The sequence below is a fragment of the Cardiocondyla obscurior genome, linkage group LG03 (assembly GCF_019399895.1).
Source record: "Cardiocondyla obscurior isolate alpha-2009 linkage group LG03, Cobs3.1, whole genome shotgun sequence".
NCBI classification, from domain to species: Eukaryota; Metazoa; Arthropoda; class Insecta; order Hymenoptera; family Formicidae; genus Cardiocondyla; species Cardiocondyla obscurior.
In genome coordinates, this window is record NC_091866.1 from 10,767,369 (window position 1) to 10,787,360 (window position 19,992).

Genomic DNA, 19,992 nt, shown 5'->3' on the forward strand with positions numbered 1-19,992 from the left:
CCCTTCCCCTCCCCCTCCCGTGTACATTTATCGCGAGTTCACCATGGGTGTATTAGGGAATTAAAAGTTACAACTCCACTTGTGCGGAAGTTAAAGTTGTGAGGCCGGCTAATTTCCCTCTCATCGTCGGTTGAAACTGCGGGACGGAGTTACGACTGAATGGTCGCAGTTTAACTCTAAAATGGCAATCGCGTATTGAATGATTACGAAAGAGATAAACTACGCCATGTTTGTAATTACTTGTAGAGATTTGCGTTATTGAAAGTTAATTCTATATTAGCGGCATTGCTTATTTCATTACGGGAAAATTGATAAAAACATTATTAAATTCTGCGGCGCCAGCGAACGCGGGGCGAGAATCGGTGATACGATACGCGGGGGATAAATGCGCGCGTGCGATAAAATGAGATGTAGAACGACGGTATTTAACAGCGCGAGCTTTTGTTTTCGGTTCATTTCGTTCGTATCGGCCGCCTTTAATTATGCACGATTTTCTGGTGCGATTTTGCGTATATAATTTTAGATTGAAATTATCAGGTAGGTGCGCGCGGGTTTATCGCACATGCGTGGCGCAGCGTGCGTTTAATTAATAATTCTTGGACGGTGCGGATTGCAGAAGCAAGCTTTGCTAGGCTTTTATGCGATTCCATCCGATTTTTCATGTTGACTTGTTTGCCTGTATTTTTTTTTTCCCTTTCTTTTTCTCGTCAATCTTTCGATGCACGGTGACACGCAAACGCTTCGGCATCGAACGTGACACGCCGCGGTTTTCTGCGTTTGTCATGCATTTATAGCATACATTTCGACACATCGCAGAATTGTGCGAAAAATTGAAATTATATGTAAATAAACATGCGCGGTGCGAAAATTGTATTCGTTGCGTACCGTTGGCTCTGTCAGGAGATATTATAACCAGATGCAAACGTATTTCTCTCATCGACGCATTCGCTAAAATAATCGAGTTTGTATCGCTGACGAAACCCTCCCAAAAAATACATTTTCGGCCGTAAATTGTTTTCCCACCGATAGAATATTAATATAAAAAGCTATCAAAGGAAAGAGCGCTTGTTACTTCGTCACGATAAAGCGAACGTGTTCGCGTAATGATCGCGTACGTAAAATTAAAGATACCGAATGCTACAAATCCGTTAGAAATCAATAAGAAACGGCCATTTGCACGGTGAAAATGTCGTAACTCTTTATCGACAGGTGAAATTTATGGAGGGACCCTATGGTCGCGTCAATTCCATTTAAATAGAGATATACTCGAGATCGAGCACCTCACGGTCTACCGCTTGACCGAAATGGCCAAATCGCGTGGTACCGTGATGGATCAAGCGAAAGGACGAATCTAGTCCATTTGACCCGAAGCCCAACATTTCCCCTAATCTGGCCGCGCCAGCTGGTGCATCGCCGGAATCGATGAGACCGTTATATAGCGCCCTGGTAAACGGATCTAACCGGAAGTGGCGTGTTTCTCCGAGACCGTATTGGTAAATGTTCAGCCTTGCCCTCTGTGTCGCGTGGGTGGCGTAACCCCGCGAGCGATTTCACGCCGGTGATCATCAACAAATCGTGACTTACCCGTCGCAGAACCGCCTGGGTCGGCCATTCATTTAAGCCCCGAGCGCAAGGTTATCGCGACCCCAGAAATTTCCACGACCTATTAGTACATCGAATTCGATTCGACCTACTTTCAAGATGAGACAATCGCAGCTGATTATGGTACGTGCCGCGATTATAGAAAGAGGCTGAGGAGGTATATGACGACTTAGATTCAGTTTACGATCCGTCGCGGTATTCCCGGCGCGTCTTCGTTTAAAGTTTATTTTAGAAAAGAATAATTCTCCTCTTATTGATTGCGTAGAGATGTGGGTAATTTGCGGATGGCTTAATTGAAAAATATTAACGAACATTTGTTTTTTTTTCGTACGCAAGGGGAATATGTTTAGATAGACGATGATCTAACGAGCTCGACAATTTTCAAGTTCCGTTGCAATAACAATAATCATATCCCGAGATTGTACTGTGCAGATTTTCCTCTTCGACGATTTCACGGAAGCTGGCTATGCATCGTGAAAACGCGATCGATAAGTAAAATGCTAGTAAAGCCTCGCGTGCAATCGGCCAGGTAATCTGAAGCATAGATATGCTCAAGTGATCCCTGTGCGAGCGTCCTTGATAGTTTAAAATAAGAGATTATTTTGAAAAAAATAAATAACGCCTTCGCGATACGGAAATTTGATTACGAAAACTGTTTTTCCCACGAAGCCGCGGCGTCGCGTTAATCTTCTTCGAAAGGTTAAATACGCGTATTGCGTGTCAAAATCACAAATGAGAAAAGTATTAGTATTTTAAAATAAAAAAATTTAAACTTAAAGGCCAAAGTTTCGAAAGTTTCAAGACTCGTAACATTAAAATTCGACGATGTAACGTACTCGAAATTTTAAAAGGAAATCAACCTTTATCATTTAATAAAGAAATTTAATATAAAAATTAATTGAAATATGTATCTCTCAACTTGTATCTATATCTGTAATCAAATATAAATTAAGAAGGATAACAATTTTACTTTTCAAAAGAACCAAAAGTTTCAAAACACGCTGAGAGTTTGATATTGAAGTTTCAATCACGCACTATCAAATATTAAATGTTGAACGGTAACGCGGCGTGCTTTTAAATTAACGAAGGTCGTTTTTGCCTATCCCACTTTGATATAGCCGACTAGAAGTTTCGCAAATATTTGGCAAAATTTCTTGGCATCTACAAACAGGCCGATCTGCTAAAAGTGGCTGAGTAACAGAGTTCTTTCCGCGTGTCTAGAATACGCAATTATTAACGCGTATATCACTGTAAACGAATTAACTATGGCGATTTATTGTCACATCGTTACGGATTAAAAATCGATGAAATAACGATGTGGAAAATGTGCTTATTTTAAATTATGACATTATTGCGGATCGACTTTTAGTCTCCGCCAGAATGCTCATTTAAAATCTAATGGCCATCTGATTGACTTCCGGCGCGATGTAATCGGTACAGAAGTTGTTTCGAAGGTTTCAAATTGCTTGTCGAGCTATTATTACTACGGCACGATGCAATAGAGATCGCTACAACTCGTACGAACACATTTGACATTCGTTGGGCTTATTGTTGAGTCGGCATCGTCGGACCAACGTGTGATTTCGCTCGTATTACTCATTAGTCGGCGTAAACTATATAATTTTAGGGCGACAAAGTACAGAATAAATTCATTAATGTTAGACTGCGGTGCGTAATCGTCGTCTCGATTACAGCGTTATGCTCGCGGCTGGTTAAAATTATTTATGCACGCTACCACATGTATTAATTAAGGCAATTTAGTTACCGCGACAATTACACGACCCTTAATACCGCGAATTACTTTGTTCGTACGAGTAATGCTCGGAGCGCGGGCGTTATTTGCCTGCGATTATCTACCTGCGGAAGATTTCGGTTCCTAAATCACAGCCGGAGATTCGTTAGGATTGAAACAAACGATATTTTATGTAACAAACACGGGCGAAAGGCAGAATGTTCTGTATGCATTTTTTTTTTTTTTTTATCACGATGCTGAGTTCTAGATACATAAATAAATTATCGTTTAAAGCATCGACCATTTCTCGTTTACACGGAACAAATGCTAAAGCCAGATGTAGCATTGAACTTAAAGAGAGATGCAATCGAATGACTTTACTGCAATGCGCCTATTGTACTCATTGTCTTCATCGGTAGCTATTGTTGCGAGTATTGTATTGAATTCTTGTTTGCGCGTCAATTGCATGTTACTTGAGAGCGTCGCTTCCGAAGCCGGAAAATTATGCCTTCGCAGGCAGTTGCTTTAACTCGGGAATTTCACAGTGGACATAGCGACTCTTGCGGAAGCTCTAAATGTTCCGGTCAGGTGAAAGGAAGAAAGAAACAGAGACGGCGAAAGGGAGGGAGATTGAGAGAGAAAGGAAAGATGTCAATAGCAAGCAATTAAATTACGATTGAGTCACAATCATTCCGATAATTGGATTTATGAGAAGATCGATGATTATCCGCCTGATCGAGTCGAGAAGAAAGTCTATATGTACATGAAAATATTTATTGTTTCAATGGAAACGCATATTAAATTTACTGAATATTTTTTTTCTTTTTCTTTTTTTTTTTTCTTTCTTGTTATTTCTTTTTATACAAGTAACTTGTACAAGTATTTTAAAGTCGGGAGAGTAATTGATTAAAAGTCATGAACTTATGTTCATTACCGCTATACTTAATTCGTGAAAAAATATTAATTATTATCCGATAAATTATTCTTTTTGTTTTTAAATTTGCAAACAACTTGTTTCGAAGTATTTTGAAACACAATAGACTGATTGCTTCACGAAACATCGGTTGCAATTGGTATAGTTTCAAACCAATTAAGTCGTGTGTAATTGGAAAAAAAAACTTGTGCAATTGGTATTGCATAAAGATATCAGCGACGAATTTACATGCTGTAAATATTTTTTTTTAACGCAACTGTCGATAGTTCAATTTTCCCTTTGATAGGTTTAATCTTAACGATCTGGTTTAGCATTTTCTCTTTGTTCTCACAGGCGCAGTATTTAACATTTAAATGTGTTCGTTAACTTGTTATTATTTAAAGTATTATGTATTATAGCGATGCTACAACGAAGCTTAATTAAAAAGAAACAAAATTATACCATAAATTTAATAATAAAATTGTCGCAAAAATTAATAAAGAATTCCACGCGATGTTAAGAATTATCGTTTAAAATACACGATGTTATTAGAAGTTATTCAATTATACTCGGGGAGGTGCGATTCGACTATAAATACGAACAGGGTGTTTTGCATAAAGTATAACTACGAATAACTGTAGGAATTAAAAAAAACATTTGTAGTTGCCCATATCCATCTAGCATGTGTATAAAGTTTTATCACAATCTGCATTTTCCACTTTGCGATATTCCCTCGTGAGCTCACTTGATTCTAGGTAGTACTCGTGTACCTTTTCTCGTCTCTCTTGGGGTATGATGTGAAAGAGAGAGAGAGTGTATGGTGCCGACTAATCATAATGTTTAATTGAACAGAGCGATACCATACTCTTTCTCTCTCTCTCTCTCTCTCTCCTATCATACCCCGAGAGAGAAGACAAAAGTTACATAAGGACTACTCGGAATCAAACAAGCTCAATATCGCAGCTTCTGCTCGCTGTCTCTCAACGCGGCTTCCCTTTGGAAATCTCTATTTCAACTGAATCATTAACGCGATTAATAAAAAAATAAATAAATAAATAAAAATGCAGAATGCAAAAACTAACGTCGAAAATGGCTCCAAGTGCTCCAAACGAAAACACTTTCATAAATATTGAAAAGTGACATTGGTTTTCAGCTTGTTGGTTGGTAATCGACAAGATCGTGTAAATACGCAATGCCGTTGAAAAAATGAAGTACCCGGCGCGGTACGTTACGATCTGACAACGAAGAGATCCATATGGAGTCGCGAGCAGGCCTGTTTTACAATTCGATCGCTTCGTCTTGCAACAGCCTAAACAAACAGATTCGATTTTTGACGAATTAATCTGCGAGTAATTGAAACTCGCTACGTGGAATTGTCGTTGAAAAAGCTTTCGCCTTTCGTTCTGCAACAACTTTTGTAAGCGTTTTTCGAATACTTTGGTGATTTTTTTCGCTAATTTCTTTCGAAAATGGACGAGGACGATACCGAAGATCTGCGCGAGTCGATCACGCTGGTGAACCGAGTTTCTACGAAAACCACCACGAAGTCCACCTCGAAATTTACCTCCAAGCTAAGCCAGCAAATTTTGCGAACGCAGGAGTCAGCCGAGGACTCGGATACGATGGAGTACGCGTCGGAAAACGAGGTGGAGAATCTCCCGAAAGACGAGGACGCGTCGCAGTTGATTAAAACGCGAAAGTTATACGAAAAATATCGTCATTCCCTGGACACCGCGGATGACGCCTGTTCCCAGAGTAGAAAAACAACGGTGTCGTCTCTACGTGTAAGCGACAGCTCGCGACTGGGCCTCTTCATGGTGAATCGTAGCCCGCAGTCCAGCTCGAGCCAGGAGGAATACGAGCCCGAGGTGAAGAGCATCCCGAAACTGCAGATGCAACAGCAACGCCAGCAGCAGCAGCAGCAGCACTTGTTGACTGCCGGTGTCAGCAGCCAAGTTACCGCAAGATCAATGGAGAGTCTGCGATCGTCGAGAAATTTTCTGAGCGCCGACGACCGTTACAGCGAGGACTCGAAGTCGATGGAGTCGTTATCCTCGTCCTCGGAGACGCATATAGGCTCGTCGAAAAGCCACTATCGAAGCTTCTTGACGTCGTCCACGAGGGACGTGCGCAGGATCGTGACGATCGAGTCGAGAAGCAGCGAAAATCTTCATCGGGAGGAAAGTCTGAACGCCGAAGTCAGGCGCGGTTTGTTCGCCAACACCGGATTGGAAAGGAAAATACCGCAGCACCTGAGCTTGCCACCGCCGGCCAGTGTGTTCTCTCTGACGAGCCCGGGTGGCAGTGACCGCAAGATCACGATTCTGAGCCCGCACTCGCCTCTGCAGTCATCCGAGTTCCAATTTTCCACGCAGACGCTCAAAAACCGGCGCAAGAAGGCCATCGTATTGCCGAGGTTGGTGTTGCCCCGAAGCGAATCCGAGGTCTTTCTAGAGTGAGTAGTTGAATGATCGAATTTCCCGCTCTGCCATTGTGTTCGTGCTTTCGAGGTAGCCCGGGGCGACTACCCGCATACGCCGTGCTTTCCGGTACACCGGCTTCTCGCCGGTGAAAAAATAATGGAGTCCGTAAAAATCGATGGGAATTTATTACGTAAATTCGCGAGCAAGTTAAACAACTGCTAAATGACGATTTCATTCGTGATTCGTTGGTAAAGCTCGGGGGATAACGCGCACGTTTACATTACGCTAATTCGATTTTGCCGCGGTACTTTTGGGGAAATATCTAATATATTATATGTATATCGCACTACTGGAATGCCAATTATTGTGATCCGAATGATTATGTCGTTATGATAAATTGGATTTGCTGGAGAGTAAACACAAAATTATACATGAAATGTACTCCATGTGGTTGCGCACGTTGATGTTGCAACGATATTATCACGGTATAATTTCTCATCAACTGCATGTAGATCAAAGATAAAGCCATCTGATGGTTTACGAATTTATCCGTCCACATAGTCACATTCATCTAAATTTATCATGCGTTTTAGCGAAACTTTTTCTTTTTTTAATTTTCAAACGCATTTTTACCTGATACGAAATATGCAGATAACAAAAAATGTCCAACTGTTCGATGTTACATTCAAGAATTTGCTATTTGATATTTATGAAATTAGTGTTTTAGTTTTTAATTTTTTAAATTTTATTTTTTATAATCAAGAATTGTCGGCTAATAAAGGCCCCCCCTAAGAGAACATTTTCGACTTCTTTATACGAAGCTCGTGTGATCTTGTTAATGACGCAATATTCTCCTACAAAACTTTCCGACAAAGCCTTGCATTGGTGCTTCATCTCGAGACGAATGTAATTGTTCTTGTCGTCCGTAAGTAGAGAGAAGCGTTTATCGCGGACTAACGTTCCTTTGTGATGCGAATTGTGCGCGTTTCAGAGATGTTTAGAATTAATTCGATGCCGTTTGATCAGACCGCTAGAGATATAGCGAGCATTTTATTTACGTTATATTAGAATATTCTGCCTTGTTCATAAAGCTCCGAGGCCGCGCAGAGACATACACAAATACGTATTTCGCGACTGCGTATGGCGTGTTTAATGTCGCGCATTACTACGCGACGGTATCAATTAACACAATGATACGATTGAACAGATAATTACGCGTGCGTACGCTACGGTTGAATACATTATCTTTGATTTTGAAAGTTATATTTAAATACGACAATAATATTTTCTTTCAAACGAAAAGTGCACGGGTCATTATTTTGCGAATATAAAAGTTATTAAATATTTATAAAACGTTAATGTTGAATGCGCTTTATCAGCGCGAATGCTTGGGAGCTAATTATTTTATGAAAGCAGTTAATTGAACAATGTTGAATATTACAAGAGCGTTTTGTTCCCTTTGCAACAATTACCGTGCTTTATCTGAAGTACCTGGTGTTGTCTCTCATTTTCTCGATAGCGTCGTTCGCAACGTTACCTTCGATTATTTTCGCCGGATAAGGCTGGAAGCGCGATCGCTTAATTTCCGCACGGTTCATCGGACACGTTACCATTTTGCATTTCTCGTAACGACCTTTTATCTCGGAAAAATCAATGGAAAAACGCGAGGCGCACGCATCGAACTGTTACATACAGGGCGCCGTTAATAATTAACCGTATCGTTCGCTTTGTTAATTTTATTACGCGAAAAATTGTTACGGGGCAGATATTGCCCGGGCGAGTAAATCTCGTTCGCGGTTACTCCTCGATTTACAACGCTCGCGTCTCTTGTCCGTATTTCGGCAAACCGCAGTAATTATGTCGCGTCACATTCCAAGTACAAACATGTGTTTGTCGACCGGCACGCAAACGTTTACCGGGCGTCGTTCAACTGGGACGTATGCTCGAAAATAGATTGCGCGTCTACGGTGCTTTCAACCTGGAAATGTCGGCCGGATGAATGCGACGAACAACGCAACCTCACGCGGAGGAAACGTGAAAATCTTTCCCGTGCTGTTTTTTTTCCCCCCCCCCCGAGATATTACATCGGAACGATTCGCAACCGTTTGGACGTTACTCCAAAGGGAACGAAATTGCCTTTGTCCGATCGGCACGAGCGAGTTCCGTTTTCAATGACGCAGAGTATCGTATTCATTTTTATTCCGAGCGTATATTCCCCTTATAACTGGGTGACCCGTATTAAAGACAGATCGTAGAAAATTAATAAATTACGCTTTTGTATATGGGGAAAGAAAAGAAAAAAGATTACGCAGCACGATTTTTGCGTGTTCGAATATAACGCGGGTCTAAATCGGGTTTAATATATGCGCGAAAAGCGTACGTCTATGATGCACACACATGAATTACTCATGAGTAAAAATGTGACTTGCTAAATGTACGGCCTCTTCTGCTGGGTATTTTTTCATGAAAGAATTAAATCTTTCTCGCCGCATTAAAGTTACATTAAAAAACTTTAAGAATGTATTTACGGAAGTGTTCGTAGATTTTCTAAACTTTCGTGTTAATTGGTCTTGCACCGAGGTAATTGTTATACTTATACCTTTCTTAGTCCGTTGTGATTAAAAAATGAACAAGAGAACAGTTTAGTTTCGGTAACTGACCACTGCATTTTTATGCAAAGGCTCGTCAAGATAAATTCTATGTTTGATTACAAAGTTTACCTAAAAATGTAACGTAAAATCGAAGGCTCAGCGTTGTATTTATGTAAAGGTCTCTACAAAGATCTTTTCTTTTCTTCTTTTTTTTTTATTTTAATTACCGTTCATAATATATTTTAATTTTAAATTAAGTCATAAAAAGATTTTTCTTTAAATGCAATAGTTTAATTAATTTAAATTTCTGTGTCTCAATATTTTACGTGATTTTTCTTTATTAATTATATTAATCATATTAATGTATTACGTTGCACAAAATAATTATTGGAACCGCCGAGGCACGTTATAATTCTAAACTATCTTTCTCGATGTAGACAATATTACAATTACAAATTACAAGGTCAAAACGTGCTTAAGGATCGCAAGTTAAAGCTTGATCGTTCATATAGCCGCCGTACTGTACAAAAGCCTTTCATTTTGCATATCACAGCTGTAGTGTAGTAACGGCTCTGTTTTCTCTTCTCTTACCTGCATTTAAGATCTACTACGTCACTCGTAAAGTGCACCGTCGGCCCTTGGCTCGTTAAACGAGGCCTTTCCCGGCGTAGCTTTTGCTGCGCACGTGAGATGAAACGCAAAATATAAAACGGAGGAAAATCGAAACTCAGTTTGCAAGAAAATTATGACGTTGCAGCATTACACGCGATATTTTCTTTATGGGAAACGGAAACATCGGAAACAGTAAAATATTTTGTAGGAAATGATCTGTGTTTCGAAATACGCATATACATCGTGACCCTTTCACTGCGCTGATTGCCTTTTGCAGGGATTCTGTTTATAAGCTGATTACGAAATCTACATTTACATCAATACACAATTGAGAGTGCATCCATTAATTCGAAAATTGTCACTCACCCGGTTGTCCATTATTACAGCTATTGATTTAGAAACAATACGCCCGAATCTCGAATTTCATTGCCAGATATGAGTTATTGAAAACGTTAATTGAACTGACCGCAAGATAAATTTAATTGTTCTTTTTTTTTTCTTTTTTGAAAAAACAAAGTACGAAAAAAAAATATAATTAAAAATGTGCGACGTATTACATTTGATTTAAAGCTTTTCTATTAATTTAAGGATGACTTACGTACGTCAACGTCGTTGTTGGTCACTGCCAATGTTGTTTTATCGCATCGTATTTGTGTCGTTGTGTTTGCATCGCTATTCCTCAGCCGCTGTAGTTTTTGCGAAAATACGAAAGGTTCTCGTTAACCGCGACAGTGACGCATACGTGGTATTACTGCGTGGTATTACTGCGACACAGTACCAGCGAATACAGACTATCGTTTTATTTTCGACTCATTATTAATCTCACGAATTCAAGTTTCGCTTTTGATGAACAAAGACGACGGCGGTTGAGAGAAAAGTTTACGCTGACGTCGTTAATTAAGGAAGTATGACGATAATTTCAGTTGCTTTACTTGCTCGATTGCTAATTACTTGTCCAGTTGTGCGCGAGGGCCAAGGGGAGTAATGGGACGGGAATAACTTCCCATCAATTACGCGTCCTTTGACGCACACCGTGCCACGTAACAACATAGCTCGACAGGAATCATCAAATTGCATCTAAATGGAATGGACGTTGCAACGTTCTAAGAGCGTGCCGACCGTGCGACATGAATAAACGATTTCCTGCCTACGTTTCGACATTTTCTCGCCCGTATTTGCATGCAGGGTTCATTTGCAAGCATAACGAAAATGAGAGACTGTTTACTCGCCTTATTTCACCGATTTCGCGTTTAACCTCTCGTATATACGCGTGACATTACACGCTAATTAATCGATCAGTATTGCAACGTGTTTGCTTGTCGAGTAGCTGACTAGAACTCCGGATTGAACTTTAGCATAGTGGCCCTGTAAATTAAGCTCGGCGCAGTAAGTAGCAATGTGGTTTGCAATCCGCAAATCCCGCGGATGCATCTCAACTTAAAACAGTGACGTAGTTCCGATATAACTACGATTTTGGCGATGCTCTAGCGCCTTGCGATGGGACGCGTGAGAAATAATAGATCGTTAACGGAGCAGCGATTCGATCTATATTTACCCGAGTGAAAATTTATCTAGCTAGTCTGATTTTGCAGCTAGTGGTTAGATCGCTCAGATTAAATATTCTTTCTAGTTGAAAGTAGAAAAATTTCTTAACTAGTGACTAGCTTGGCACTAATTATAAATTATAAGAAAATATTTATTATTTAGTGGCTATCTTTAAAAAATAAAGTTGTAATTTAAAAAAAAAAAAAAAAAAATCTGTTTATTATCGGTCGTCTGGTCACTGTCCAGCGCGGACAGTGTATGTATCTAAATAGATATCTAAACGTTTTTCGCCGCGTACTAATCTACTGTTGTGTGCTGACTTTACGCAACGCTCGCTCGACTGCCGAATTCGAATTGGCTAGCTAATTATTAGGCAACGGTGGGAATCAATTTCCACTCGGGTATTTCCAGAATATACGTTTCACATTCATCGCGCCCGGTGAGCCTCTCTATTAATTAAAACTGTTTCGCATTAATCACGGGGAAGAAGAAGGGGATCGGCGCTGCCGAAAGTGAGCAGTCGGATAATCAATCTTCGGCATATATTGAAGTATTCGCTGTCTGTTTAATCTCGGCCGCATTGAGGGCTAAATGTGTTTTTATCGCCGGAAAAGTTAGCTTGCGTTCGACATTAATATGTATTGCAATTGTTGTGTATTGCCGAAGTTAATTTAGAAACAGCGATGATGGAGCGTTACACGCTTTGCTCACGCTGGAAGCAGGCAATTTCGAACTTTGTTCCGAAGTTCGCTCGCGATCGAGGCACGTAATGTTGAAACAACGTGCCGAGAATACTTATAACGACATTGTTCCACTCGGATTTAAATATTATATCGATTGCGCCGGATTTAAAGCTAGGCGATGTTCTATCCTGTTTACTTTATCACGCCAAGCGGATCGACGATGAGACTTGGGATATTTACGATAAAGAGCGCCGGTACAACGTGAGGAATCAAAGTTAACTTTCATCGTCTTATATGAACGTAACATGAATAATGGAATTATTCCGTCGGTAATGATAATATTAGCATCGTAGGCGTAAATGCCTAAATGATTACCTCGCGTGCAATTTACAAGCGCTATCCTGACGTGCGGCTGACAGAAGCTTAACTGTATTCCAACCCCCCAAGATTTAATGTTCCACCTGCGATCGATCATTTCGACATGTGATCCTTATTCGCGCCAGGCCACTTCGTTTTGCGTTGTTACTTTAACGATTTTTCCGCGAGATCGATAGTAATATGCCACTGAGGGTCGCCACGACCTTGATTCGTTTAAGATCTAGCCCTAGTTACTCAGTTGTGCATACAAATTACTTGCGAATAGCGGCTTAAGTGTGTCCGCGAAATGATAACTGACGAAACTTTGCACACGATAAATTCGTAATCGCTTTCTTTTTTTTTTCTCAAGTAGGACACTGTTTTGAAATTCTCCGAAGGTTTTCTTATAAGTTGTCCCGAAGAATTCATTAATTTATATTTAAGTAAAGTCAATTAATTTCAACTTTTTTTCTTTTTCTTCTAACTATCGAGTCTAATTAAATTGTGTAAAATTATTTTGTTTCTCAAAGATAAATCGAAATTAGCTAATGCGACGGACATGACGCTGCAAGCTGTAATTTAATTTATATGCATGCGTAAATCCAGTTTGTTATAAAGCAAAGGTCTTCCCCATTGTGTATTTTCAAGGCTTTTGCGGGCAAGTGAATTACATTTTTCATTCAACGGCGGGAGCATACGCCGTTGGTATATACATCGCGGAAACGGAACATAACGTTCATGAGTAAAAGGAAGAAGAATATCTTCGGATCAATATGGCTGGGTTATAGCATTGACATTACTGGTCGACCTGTGTTCCTCCAGGTTAAATTACACGTTTCGTTATGCGTCCAATGAGTCTGTTATCGTTCGTGACGAGCCGGGGAATCGTGGAATCGTTAATATTGTTTCATCTGATTCGCGGCCTCTTCCGCTAATGCTACATGTTTGCCCGCGATATGAACTTTGGCAAATACGAGGAGAGCTCGGCGGGGAGAAATGTCGAGCATACGCGAACGGCGTCGACGTAGATACCGGAAATAAAAATAAAATAAAATAAAATATACTTTAGTAAAATTGATATTAAAACGGCAACGAAGTTGCCGCGGCTGAAACATTGAAAATTACAACTTGTCTGCGTTCGTCACGTCGATGTTTCTTTGTGTCTGTTTACAAACGCGGCAGTGTGTACGCTTGTTATCGATGATACGGCGCGCGACACTGTTATAAAGCACCGTTGTATTAATTAACGGAGATTGTGTAATATTTTAACAGTTCCAGATTGCGTGGAGTAATCCCGCTAACACGACGTTGTTAATGAAAACAGGCGATGTTTGATGCCAATCTAATTCCGCCTCGACTATTCCCGAGTTTCTTCTGTTATCTCGACCATTACTGTAATTCGTGGTTTCCTTGCGCGGGTCGGAGATATTGATTGGCAGCACGACAGCTGATTAAACTAATAAATGAATAATACCAATAAAAAACGCGATTGTAATTCCGCGACGACATCAAGTTGCTCCGAAGCGAGGTGTGCCGTCCGCTAAGACCTTATAATTTAATTACAATAAACTTTACGGCGGGTTAGCTCGTTTCCTCGCTTCTTTCTCTCCCTCCGTGTTTCGCGAAACTTTGCCCATCTAAATCTGATAAGTTGCACCGCCCGGATAACGGCAAGCACGGCCAACGCTTAAGACTATTGTCTTGAGATTAACTGATCTTTCCAAGGTAGTTTGGTTCAGATGGAATCCGAAGCCGGACAAATTATTACACTTACGACGTGCTGGACTTTGCGACCTACTTCCTCTAGCGGAAACCTTGGGAGACGTTCCGCGACTGTTTCTTTTTCTTTTTTTTTTTTTTTTAAGATCGATGAAGGCCTTTCCCCGCGAAATTGAGTCAACGGTCGCATTTATATTTAAATCTAGGAATAAATATTGCGCTCGTAGCGCGAGCAGAAGGAGAAGCGAGCGAAGCTATTCTTCAGTGGGAAAACGCTTTATGCTGAATTGTCAAAGTGTTGAGCGCGCGCGAGACGGATTTGTCGTCGAAAGCTCGGCGGGATCGCGGCTCTCGACTGCCAAATCGCTACGTTTACATAAGTATCATTCTATACCGACGCGCCTGTTTAAAATACGCAATTTTGTTTATGCGTCTTTTTGCGGCAAAACGCAAAAGATCTTACTTCAGATCTTTTCCCGGCGGGATATTTTCGTAACCGTTTCTGCTGGCCGTCATAAAGACGAAGATAAAATTACACTTTTTTTTTTTTTTTTTTAAACAGAAGTTTTACGAAAACAGATAGCATTCCGATGACTCAAAGTCTTCTACATGTGTGCGATTATGTAAAACTAATAAGCGGAGAATTGTTTATATCTTATTGACAGACACGACACTGTAGAGAGCGTCCCGAGTTTCCTGCAATGCGGAAAAATTGATATATCCGGCGATTTGAAATGTAATTCTCTCGGTGGTGCCGTTGCGGAAAATCTTGGAAACTGATGCACATTCCGCGGAATTTTATCGCGGCACAGCTTCGCCGCTGAAGATAACGATTACGTCGACTGCTTTACCGACTACAAAATCGATCCACAGGGTGTGTATTAAGTTTAGCGGACGAGTAGTTCGCGGCAGCACGATGCCGCGACTCCTGCAATCAATATTCCGTCGGGTCAAACTTTGTTTTCATCTATAAAGTTATCGTACAGCGCATTACAATTACTTGTTCTTCTACTTTTCTCGCATGAAAGGCGAAGGAACGTAATTCCTTTTTTTTTATTTTTTTATTTTTTTTTTTTTTTGGACATTTACAATTTAGTGTACATATTATTTATTTAACCGTAGCGTATGAACGTAAAAGAAGGTGCATTATTTTCTGAGATAATTGGATTTCAACTTCTATGTACACACTGAGCTACATTTTTAATTTAGTTTGCCACTGGAATTAAAAATTTTATTATTCAAAATTTGTCTTTGAGTTCCGTTTAATTTAATTACTGGCTGTTTGTATAAACTTATCTAATGCAATATTTATGCCGAAATGTTCCCTTGGAGCGCGTATTAAATTTGTTTCCTAGCTGTACGTGGAAATAATTATATGTTTATTTAATATTTTATTAAAATGATCGAATATGGATTACATTTCTTTACGCTCTACTTTTCCGGGGGACGTCAGCGCCGCAGTGATCGCGCGATATAAATTAAAGCGCTAGAATCGAATAGTAGTACATTTTATTGGACCGTCAGAGACATCGTCGAAGTGGATGAGAAGGTAAAAAGCCTTCGAGTATTGAAAGCGTCATCGAAGCACCGGCGTTCTTAGGATTCGGAGGGAGCAAATTGAAAACTGGCCCGGGAATGCAAATTCAGTGAGCACCGGGCGATAAATGGTGTCATCGCGGGATGCATTTGAGCGCGCTTGGAAATAATGCCAGGCATAATGCATCCCTTGAGGTTTCAAGTTACTAATACAAAACGAGTGTAAAATTTATACCGATTTGATTTAAAATTTGTCGGAAAATCTTCTTCTCTCTTTCTCTTTTTTTTTTTTACTTTGCAATAATTTTGCAACAATAATTTTTGACACGAAACTAATTAACTTTTAATATTTCGTACAGTTTTTTCTCCCAATATATGCAACTAAACGTAATACAAGTAAACTTCAACTTTTTGAGGTAAATTGATATTTTATTGCCCGACATTAGCGTTATGGTCATTAATTTGAACGCGCGAGGTATAAAATTAGAACTGCGATATTAATTTCAATTAAAATATTGTTTGTCACGTATATGCGTTCACTTTACAAAAAAAATAAGTTTACGGAAATTTAATACGTTCGGGACGAGACTCACTGCATTTTATTAATAATGCAGTAATATTACTGTATTATTGTACGGCTCTTTAAAGATTCTCTCGTCCGAAATTCTCGTTCATATCTATCGGAGTGTTCGTCGAATACATTTATTGATTTCCCATTGTAAACGCCACTTCAATCGATTGATCGCCCGGTATCAGATTGCAAGCCCTACTGTCTTTGGAATTAGTTTTTCATCGATTTTTTGGTTCGAGATTTGCCTCTCTACTTTCCCTTCCCCCCCCCCTTCTCCTCTAATAGTTATCAGCAATCTGTATACGTTATCATTTGACACGTATATATATAAAAATTGTTATATTCAAAAATTTTTATCTCAAGTAAATGAATTATTTAGGTTATTGAAAGATTGATTTCGCAGTTATATAACATCTGCAAGTCAATATAAGAGCCGATAGTACAAAGAATTTTAATTGTCACTTGTAGTTGACCTCCGTTCTTCTCTTACTTTATTTACGTCCCTATTATATTTCCGACAAGAGGAATAAAATACTTAATACATGATCTTGAGAGAAATGTATCCTCTTAAATTTTCCGCTGCTATCGCACGCAATCATGGCGCCTTCGATGCCATTGATTTTGCATCGTAAGTGTGTCATGTGTTAAAGAAAGCGTCCGGGACTTATTCGCGACTTATTCTACTAGCGGCTAAATCGAAGACGTTAATCGAAAGCATTTCTGCACAAGAGGTTTAACATTTTAATTATCCTCCCTATTGATATATATTCTTCAAATTTATATATCTTCGGGTAGGTATGTTATTCCGAGGATTTAGAAAGAGAATAGAATGCCGCGGTACGCTGAAATAATTCTCGACGAAACATTCTTCCCAGGCTTTGCATGCGAAAGCGGAAGATATGTATATTTTCCCTTCCGACGTGGTTATTTAGATTAAAGTCGCGTGTATATGGCCAATATCGTTACGTAGGTCATGGGTGAACAATTATTCGCGACTTTCACGGCACTTGTGGCCATGGTCCTGTATATACCGCGTAGGTCACGGATCCGTGTTTTCCGTATAAACGGCACCCGCCACCATACCGTATTTCTCGTCGCGTACGTCGCATGTTTTATTGGCTTCTCTACTCCCCTTCGCTTTCCAGCCGGTTCTCGCATCCTTCTCGCGACGTAACTAGCTCCCCGCGACTCGATCGGACAATTCCATCGGACCATTTTTCTTCCCGACCTTCTTATTGGCTCGAAAACACATACCGTCACGTTTTATTGACTGCGCCTATCGCTATCTGACAGTTTCGCGCGTGACGTTATCTCCTCGGTATTTAAGATGCCTGGGAGCCACTCAAAATTAATCGACGTCACGCGCGATTCTCAAATTAAATCCGGATGAAGAGCGCGCCGCGGACCGAAGCGGGGTAGCGTGCGATATTTCTATATAATGTCTGAGCCGCTGCCTTGGAAAATCGGCTAATCCAACGCGGGGGCAATAAATCGCGGTCGTTGATCGTGCCCGGGCTTCACCTTCTGCTAATCTAAATACCACGATGAACTTTCGGACCCTTTGAAGTCCTTTAGTTCGCCAAGTTCGTCCCGTCGCCGACAGATTGTATTATGTTGCAGCGCGGATTCGGATCTAGGTACTTTCGTGCACATACGACGCTGCACGTTTCCCGCCACTCGATTGATTTCGAACGAAACGTGGGTGTGTCATTCCGAGCACGTGGCATTTCCACTCTCCGGACCGTATGCGAGAACGTGCGTTTTGGGAACGATCGCGATACACGCAATTTTCGAAACATGGCTGTCGCCTCGTGTGTCGGGCTGCGCTCGATGTTTGGCGATTGATTTTCTGACGGCTTTGCCCATTGATTAATTGTTTAATCATTTAGATAATCGCTTAATCGCGCCAATTATCGATAGCTCGGTGCTTTGAAGCTTTGATTCGTGTTTGCTCTTTCATTGGGATCAACGTAAATCACCGGCGGTTGTATGTATAGGCACGAAACTAACCAACGTTTTAACGATCAATGCTTAAGCGGTATACATCGATATAGTATTTAAAATCTCTCAGCTTGTCGCAGATACTGATTTTTCACGTAAAAAAAAAAGAACAAAAAAAGAAAAGAAAAAATTATAGCTGGTTATTTTTCGCCGGAATATTAATGCATTTCTGCGAAGTTCGGCGATATTTAATAAATACCGACGATTAAACTGCAATTATAACGATTATATTTGTCATCGAAAATCTGATATTTTATACTCATTATTCGATGCATTTATGAACAATGAAAGTAAGATGAGTAATGAGGAAGCGAGACGATATCTGACAATATAATAGTAATGGAATAAAAAGTAAACCGTCCCAGAGAGAGAAAGTTAAAGAAAAAAAAAAAAAAAAAAAAAAAAAAAAAAAAGAGGAAAGAAAGAAAAATCCGCTAGGGTTTCCGCGTTCATCTTCGGTGCATCTTCGTGTTTCATTGTTGTTGGAAGTCCATCGCCGTCGTCGTCGCAGTTGAAAATTTTTACTTGTATTCTCCGACGTATTCAAGCCCTTCTTTTCCCCTTGTTTATTTCCGCCCCGGTTGCATTTGTGCGCTTCTATTCCCCGTGGCTCGGGCAGTTTCCCTTCATATTCTACATACCAGCCTGAATCACATTTCACTCCCCGTGAATAATTATTTTTTCTCTTTTCTACCGCGGTTTCCTTAGCTCGTCCTGAATTATTCTTTCCGCTTTTTTTATCGCTTCGCCAGTCGTCCCTCGCGTTTAAGCGCCGTCTGACTACGTACGAGCTCCTCTACTTCGCGTCAAATTTTTCCGCGGCATCGGCGACACGCGATACGTGGTGCGCGCCTTCTAATTAATCCCGTAATCAGTTACCACTCGCAGCGTATTCCCTCTTTCTAATTACCGAGCCTTTTATCACCCACTCTCGCGTCTCTCGCGCTCTCCACCGAACCCCTCCGGCACCCCGGACGGCCGTGAGCGCCGGCGTTTTCGGCGCGGAAGTCGACGAAGGAGGCGCTCGCGTCGATACAGCCACGAGAGAACGACGCCGCTCCTCTCCGTCGTGCTTTCGCTCTCCGTCTTTCTCCGTAGTACTCACCGCCGTCTCTCTCCCTGTTGCCCTGCTCTCACACTCTCTCTTCCTCGGTTTGTCTCTCTTTCTCTCTCTTTTTCTGTCTCTTTCTCTGTGTCTCTCTCCCCCTTTCTCTCTCTGTCTCTTTCTCTGTCTGTATCTCTCTCTTTCTCTCTCTCTCTCCCCCTTTCCCGCCTCTCTTCTCTCCTTTTCGCTCGTTTCATCCACCCCATCCACGGGTTTACGTCTGCGGTCCTGCAGCCACGTTGGAGCTCGCCCGCACGAATTCCACAGTCGCGTCTCGCCGCGTCTTTCCCAACCGGCCTCGGATCGCGAACGCCGAATTCCGCGGATCGTCCCCAGGATCTCTTTTTACCGCGCGTGTCCTCCGGTATTTCGCGCGGGGTATCCGTCCGCCTCGCTGAGGGCCAGGACGTTGGTGTCGCGGCCGCCCCGGACGTGGAAACGCGAGGCGTCGCGAGAGCGCGCGTCGCCCTCGGCCGCCCTCGCCGTCGACGATCGATCATCGATGGATCCCATGTGCGACGTGGGTAGGACCAGCGAGTGCATCGTGCGTGTTGGTGCGGCCATGTGCACCGGATTGATCCGCGTGCTGTGAGAGCGCCAGC

At 41.2% G+C, this 19,992-nt stretch overlaps 1 protein-coding gene across 12 annotated transcripts in view; it reads left to right on the plus strand.

The window, feature by feature from the left end:
• Dnc (phosphodiesterase dunce) overlaps nt 1-19,992 on the plus strand; it is a 302,183-nt gene that overhangs the window by 187,014 nt on the left and 95,177 nt on the right. For 4 of the 12 annotated variants that reach the window (XM_070654247.1, XM_070654249.1, XM_070654250.1 and 1 more), the window contains exon 2: nt 5,401-6,702. The exons of 6 other annotated variants lie outside the window; for them this stretch is intronic. In XM_070654247.1, coding sequence (XP_070510348.1) covers nt 5,717-6,702 — 986 coding nt within the window. In that variant the 5' untranslated portion in view covers nt 5,401-5,716. Of the gene's footprint in view, nt 1-33; nt 6,703-19,992 lie in introns of those variants that run through there. 2 more of the 12 variants (XM_070654251.1, XM_070654248.1) reach the window with 2 other exon arrangements.